Source organism: Epinephelus fuscoguttatus, linkage group LG4, assembly GCF_011397635.1.
Source record: "Epinephelus fuscoguttatus linkage group LG4, E.fuscoguttatus.final_Chr_v1".
Lineage (NCBI taxonomy): Eukaryota > Metazoa > Chordata > Actinopteri > Perciformes > Serranidae > Epinephelus > Epinephelus fuscoguttatus.
Genome location: NC_064755.1, coordinates 39,270,242 through 39,277,671, shown reverse-complemented (window position 1 = coordinate 39,277,671; position 7,430 = coordinate 39,270,242). Strand labels below are relative to the sequence as shown.

Genomic DNA, 7,430 nt, shown 5'->3' with positions numbered 1-7,430 from the left:
ATAACATATAAAAACTATTACCATTTTTTATTTTCATTTTATTCTTGTTTTAGTTTAGTATTTATGACCACTATTAATATATAATAATATAAAACTACTGCACAACAATTTCCCTAAATTTTAATGCTACTATAAGACATTATTATTATTATTATTATTATGACTATTATTTCACCCTTTTTTTCTGTTGTTTGTCATATTCCATACAGATGTATTAGGGGTTGGGGAAGAAGTATTTAGTGTAGCAATATCATTTCGATCCACAAATGCAGAGTATCAATTGCTTTTATTATACAAATGATTGATAATGCAAATACAAATTAAACTTTTGATAGACAGAATAATAAACTGCTTTTTCAGTCCACTAGATACAACAATAAAAATTATTGAAATGAGATGAACAGACTGAAAACTTTATGTTATTAGATAAAACAGATGTTGACAAATTTTACTTTTGGAAAAAAGGTAATAAGTTACAGTATATTGTAATGTATGTTGTCACAGTATTTAGCAAATCACAAAATGTTTAACGTATCTGAACTATCATGATAATATCGTATCATGGGGCCTCTGGTGATTCCCACCCCAAATACGAATCATTCAATTCTGTACGTCACCTTGTTTTCTTTGTCAATGGATATTTTTTTGTTACTTTTACAGTTACACTTTAGTTTGTTTATTGCACTAAAAAACAGAGTGGAGATGTGTCATCAGCTGTGCTCTGATGTTTAAAAATGCAGCAAGTTTCTGCCACAGAGGTGACACTTCCATGCATGGAAAACCCTTAAAAGAGGTAAAGAGGCAAAAATCCAGTTGTAGCTGTGGAAACGAGGTGTCTTGGTTTGCCTACTGTGTCAGCTAACATGTCTCTAATACCTTATTCTCCACCAAATGAGCTCTGGTTCTTGAACTGGTTCCTTTCAGGATTATTGGACTCTACGATTTTTTTTTTTTTATCAACAGTGTGTTTCACAATGCACAATGGAAGTAGCAGCAAAATCACACATCACATTGATTACTTTTGTTCTGTTATTACAGATATTTGTTTTTACCCAAAAAACAAGTATGGACCAACTATTACTGGGACCACTGCATGTTCTTTTTTTCTCATGATTCCTCACTTGAACTATTGTTGCCTTTTCCATCCTCTGTTTACAACCTGTAGAATAAGACACGCCCACTGAACTCATCACAGTTTGCACCTCAGGTTAAGGGAACCCTGCTATTTTTGGTTCCAGCTAAGAATCAACTTTTCGGGTACCAAACCAATTTGTTTTTGGTCAAAATACTCCGAACGAATCAAAAATAGGCGCGGGAACTGTAACTAAACCCTTCCATCTTGGTGGGAAAGGGGTAACAGTGAGATCTAGGATTTTAACACCGGTTTTAATTTGGCGGCCAAGTGTTTCACTACGTCCTGTCACGACGGTCAACTTTCATGTGTGTTGGATTTAGTGGCATCAAGAGGTGAGGCTGCAGATACAACCAACTGAACACCCCTTCTCTCACACTCACGTTCCAAGCGTGTATTCGAACCTAAGGTGGCCTCCATGTAACAAAAACACTCGAAAGGTGAGTGTTGGGCTTGTCAGTTCTGGGCTACTGCAGAAACATGGCGGTGCAACATGGAAAGCTCAGTAGACGTAGACCTGCCCCGTGTGGATGTCTCATTCTAAGCTAATGAAAACACAACAATTCTTTCAGGTGATTTTACACTAAAGAAAATGCACTTATAAATATTAGCTTAAATTTCTGCCCATATATCCCCCAAAGTCCCACACACTGGCTCTTTATATGGAGGTTTTTACATGAAAGCAGAGGAACACAGAGTCTTTATTAACACATGAAGAGCAGTTGGCAACAGGAACAACCAAGCTGCCAGGAATAGTTGTCAGAGGTCCAAATCTGTTTATCTGAGGGCCTTTTGAAACATGAACTTTTATCTATACAACACAGAACAACACGTCCTCCGCTCACAGTTTCTCAACAAGCCTCTGGAACAAAGAAACCAGTCTCTGTCTGGTCTCCAGCTGGTCTGGATCCAGATCTGCAGTCATCAGCCTCTGGAAGAACTTGGTCTGTAGCACGACTTCCCTCTCTGTCGCCATCTCAGGCCGATGTCCGTTCTTCTCTCTCCTCACCAGCTCTTTCTCTAAATCCTCTCTGGCTCTCTCTAGAAACACTCGGTCTCTCTCTAGAAAAGCTCGGTCTCTGTCTAGAATCGCTCTGTCTCTGTCTAGGCACGCTCGGTCTCGATCCAGATTCACTTGGTCTCTCTCTACAGCTGCTCTGTCTCTTTCCACAGAAGCTCTGTCTCTTTCTAAAGCTGTTCTGTCTCTCTCCAGAGTGGCCATGTCTCTGTTCAGCAGCTCTCTGTCTCTTTCTAAAGCTATCAGCTCTCTGTCAAACTCAGCCTGCTCTCTTTCCAGAGCCTGCCACTCTCTCTGCAGCTCAACCAGCTTGTCGTCCACTTCAGTGGCCGCCTTGGCGGTGTGGCCAGAGGAGGTAGGAGGCTTGTTGACATTGGAGGTGCAGTCAGGCAGTAAGGTGGCGTAGAGCACAGGAGTCTGGCTGCTGTTTATCACAGGCTGACTCTCCATCATAGTCAGCTCACACTCAGGGCTTCTCACATGATTTCCGTCTCCTCTGGTCGCAACAACTTTAGCAGGTGATACACTTGTGTTCACTGCCTCAACATTCCCTGACGCTTCGATGACACTGAGCTCCAGTACCTCCTCGATCATACTGTCATCCTCAAGGGGTGCCGAATCATCTCCTCTCAGTCCACAAAAAGTTGCATTTGAGCTGGGAAGAGTGAGAGGAGGCAGAGTGGCCTTGTGATCCTCATCCTCATCCACCAGGCATGGCTTCACTATGGCGGCGGTCCCGGCCAGGTCGCCGCTCAAGGCCTTTTCCATCAGGTGAAACCAGCGCCACGAGCTGGGCCGGGTCACGTTCTCCATGCCCACTGGAGGGTTCTTCAGCGCCTATACAGGAAAAGGACAGCAGAGTTTAAAGGTGTCTTATAGTAGTAGTCTATAACCAGTATCTATGTCTTTACTCAAACTGGAGACGTGTCTCACTGAGATTAAAAATCTTCTACAGTGTGACAACACTAGGGATGTGCGTGATTAACTGACTTGGCTCCAGGAATATCAGCTGGTTACACTTAGTATTATTTATTTTATTCTATTTTTTAGAATTTCTTTCGGTCTGCAAATAGAAATAAGAACATCATGTATTAATTTACAAATTCATGTAGATAAAGTCACAGCCTCTCACAGAAAACAGCAGATACTTAAATAGTACAGTGCAAAACATTACAATAAAGTAATTTAACATAACTTGGACACCTCTGTAGTCTGAAAAAGGTGTAGGCTGAAGCTACAGCTTATAACACCTACCCTTTTAATGGCACATCATATTTAGCAATCAACAACAAAATAAACCAAAACAGGCAAACAAGATGAAATACAACACACACAAAAGAAAAAAACAACTAACAAAAGGCAACTTACACACTCTAAGTTCCTGCGCCCTGTTCGTCTTCGTCAGTATTCGGCTTCCTACCTCTTGAGCAAAAGCAAATGCCACAGCCCTTTTCTCTGGTCAAGTAATACTAATTTTTAAAGTATTAATGTCTTTCTAGACAGCCCAGTTTTATGAAAGGGCCTTCTTTCCAGCAGTGAAATACTTCTTTAACTCAAGGTCTGTCCAAAACCATCAAGTCCTCAAGAGACCTCACACAGACTGCAGTTTCAGCCACTTGTGTTGCAGACTTCATTAGGAAGGTTATGACAATATATATGGATGTGATGATGTAAAGAAATTAAGATTGATAATAACAGTAATAAAGCAGATCAACCACCTTAATAAAATGCTGCACGCAATTTAATAGCCACACTTTTCATAATATTAATAATTTTTATTTTTTAATGTATAATTTTGCTGATGCAGTTATATTTACCTTGCCGTTAAGAGTATTTCAGGAAAAAGCTTTAAGATGGGTTGACACTGTGTTAAATTAATGAGTTCTTAAGTCCATCTTATATCATGTTATCAGCCAAGGTGCCAAGAAGAGGACTGTAGCTGTGTCCCAAATTCAGACCCCACACTAAATCTAAGATGGTTTAGAGTCTGAGGCCTGAAGTATTCACACTGAGAGAAACACTGACTGTAAAAATAACGAGAAAAGCTGGACTGACCCTGTACTTTTCTTTCAAGTTGTCCCATTTCTTCTTCAGCTGCCGTGGCGACACCAGGCTACTCTGGATCCCCATCTCTTTCCTTATGGCCCTGCAGGAGAGCAGAGAGTTCGTCGTCAGTGATGCGGATCACATGCAGCATCTGAATGTAGTCTGAGAGATCAAAGAGGAAAACCAGACTGACCTCCAGCCTCTCATGGCAGAGTTCCTCCTGCCAGTAAAGATGGCGTCGTTTGTGGCACGAAGGTGTATCATCAGTGAGATGTCTCTGTCCGTCACTACAGAAACACATTCATCATCAGTGTCATTATTTAAGGTTTCAACACATTTGTTTCTGCTGAAAGAAGCTGCCTCATTTTAAAGAGTCATCTGTTTCCTGCTGAGTTAAACAATAAAAATGTCAGGATAAAACATGTTTTTTTTCTTGAGGACATATATATGGAGATATCCTGTACTCTCTCGCTGCTCATTCCACCTTTTAACAACCTGATCCAGTTCACTGTACCCCGTGTGACATTACAGGGGATAAATATTGCACTCATCAAAGTAAGAAGCAGTAGCAACAGGAAGAGAATTGCTCACTATCGTCTCAGTTTATAAATGTCTCCTACTGAAGCTGTTTGAGTATATGACATCTTCTCCAATTTAAAACTACAGCTCATCAGAGCAGATCTCAGGTCTGGCTAACTCTGATACTGCCACCAGTAAATATTGAACTGAAAAGACGTTAAAACTTCAAAGTTAATTGCATGGCGGAAATTTAAACTGTTAATTCTGAATATTTTAGAAATGTGCGGGATTGTTTCTGATGCCGTTGTTGTGTGTCTAATTTCTGTTCTATTTCTTCTGATGTAGCTACTCAACACTGTTATAATCAGTGGTTGAAAGTAACAAACTACATTTCCTAAAGTAATGTACTTAAGTTCGAATTTGAGGTACTTTACCGGAGTATCTTCATTTCATCTCAGAGGGAAATATATTTTTTATTCCACTACATTTATTTGATAACTATAGTTATTAGTAAATTTTCACATCAAGTTTTTACACAAGAATCTTCTGCTTCTAAAATATGTAAGATTCAGCCTCACTACCAAATATAAGAATAGCTTCAGCTTAACCACGTGAATAATCACATATAATGTCAATGTAACCACTGTAACGTATGACATCGGACTAAACTCTCCACAAATGTTACGTAAGACACTTACAAATGGGTCATTCTGCGAAATGAGCACTTTAGCTTTCAACACTTTAGTACATTTTGTTCACAATACATGTTGAATGCAGGGCTTTTCATTGTAATGGAGTGTTATTGCCGGTTGATACTTATACTAACAATAATTACCTGTCTTGAAACCTTCTGATATCTCTGTCACTATCAATTATGGCTAAATATTTAATACAGTAAATAACGTGTCGAACGTCAGTTAGTAAGAGACACGTTACCACGAAAACAGTGTTACCATTATGAGCTAACGTTAGCATCTCCATCACAACAACAAAGTCACGAATTAAATGTTTTATTAAATGGCTGTGAGTCTGTTCGCAAAAATATCATCTTAAATATCTAAAAAGGTGTTTAAATCACATTACTTTTGTATGTGTTCTCCATTTTTCACGCTTTTAGTTCCTCTCACCAACAACTAGACACATCCGGCGGCAACCGGAAAAAGCTTCTTCTTCTGTAAATGAGCGGAAGTCACCGGTGGCGCTCTTCTGCCACCAGCAGGCGGATTTATATACTTTTTTTTTTTTTTTTTTTTTTTTTTTTAATTTGGGTAGCGAATATTATTAAATTATTATTAAGTTTCAGTCAATAAAAATACATTAAAAAAAAAATACAAAAACCAGAAATGAATTAATAAAAAAGTTAAATAGTTAACACGTGTTTAAACACTGATGCAGATTTAAAGATAACCAGGAGGGAGTCAGATTTAAACAAACTCTTCAGACAGATAAAGTTTTTAAAACCTTTTTAAAACAAAGGATTCAGTAGGTTTAACATAATATTTGAACCCCTAAAACAAAACAAAACAAAAACAATAAACATATTAATATTCAATGGCATTTATTCAAATAATAAAACATATATGGTGATATTATGGAAAAAATAACACAAAGCCAATATTATATTATATTATATTATATTATATTATATTATATTATATTTCATTACATTATTTTATATTATATTACATAAGGGCAGGTGATGTATTTACAATACCTCAAACCTTAGATAACATTGAACTTTATAAATTTATGTTGTTTCGTTCCCAAAGCTTAAAAAGTTGTTTCTGTTTCACTGCCGCACAACAGCAGACAAAATATAATAAATATCATAAATAAAGTGATTGATCGATAAGACACTAAAATCTTTAAGGGATACAAGAACTTTTTATTAAAACAATTTTAATCCCAAAAGCCCTCACATTTTCGTGGGTGTTGGCAATAAAAAGAGGATAACTTAATTGACTTTTGGTACACTCTTTCTTATTAATAACTGTGTAATCATCGCACAAAATATTTTAAAAATCCACTCACTAAAACAAACCTCCACGAATTAAATAAATATCACAGTAAGAGTTTTTCATTGAATAATTAACTTGATTTATTTCAGTGTTTACAGGAAGTGAACGCACCTCTGTCGCCCTCTATGGGCAGCAGGAAGCCTCTACAGCGTGAACCTTTTTTTTTTTTTTTTAATTGACAAATTTACAATACAATTTGGCAAAGAACAGTGTTATACAACCAAATAGGCTACAGACAAGCCTCAATATGGGTTTTAACAGTACTCAGCTCAGCATCCCGCAGCACGAGCAGCTGTCAGGATCAATGTTGTTACGTAACACCGGAAGTGAGTCAAATATTTCAAAATCAAAGTCTTTTAAAGTTGATAAAACTCCCTGGAAACTAGTAACCCTTAAAAAAAGATGTGAAGTATGGAAATTATATTTTTTAGATGTCACATAATGTCTCTGGTTGTCAATTATTTATTTTTTTTATATTTGTTTTGAATTATAGCTGAAATAGTTAGTTGATCAGCTGAATGAAATTAGTCATCACCTACTTTGATGATCAGTTTGCTTTATAAATTATTTTTATGGTAAAACTGTCAGACGGCCTTCACTGTTTCGCTATTGTCTCTGGTTTTCTACTTTTTCAGATTTATATTGAACGTTTTTGGTTTTAAACAATTTGACAGACATGGTTTTCCAGACAAAATAG

The 7,430-nt window shown here is 37.3% G+C and overlaps 1 protein-coding gene across 1 annotated transcript; it reads right to left on the bottom strand.

Annotated features, from left to right (window-relative positions):
- Nucleotides 1-280: 280 nt before the first annotated feature.
- Nucleotides 281-5,885, bottom strand: LOC125888029 (uncharacterized). The gene is made up of 4 exons (XM_049575197.1): nt 5,799-5,885; nt 4,390-4,483; nt 4,206-4,296; nt 281-2,987 (listed from the first exon to the last, which is right to left on the bottom strand). The coding sequence occupies exons 1-4, from the start codon at nt 5,815-5,817 to the stop codon at nt 1,974-1,976; spliced, it is 1,218 nt and encodes a 405-aa protein (XP_049431154.1). The 5' UTR covers nt 5,818-5,885; the 3' UTR covers nt 281-1,973.
- Between the last annotated feature and the right edge of the window lie 1,545 nt (nt 5,886-7,430).

Excerpts from the sequence above, each read along its gene's own strand:
- LOC125888029 (XM_049575197.1), bottom strand. Across the intron at positions 4,297-4,389 it reads TCTGCCATGAGAGGCTGGAG|GGCCATAAGGAAAGAGATGG; the intron begins GTCAGTCTGGTT and ends GCTCTCCTGCAG. Across the intron at positions 2,988-4,205 it reads ACTTGAAAGAAAAGTACAGG|GCGCTGAAGAACCCTCCAGT; the intron begins GTCAGTCCAGCT and ends TTTCCTGTATAG.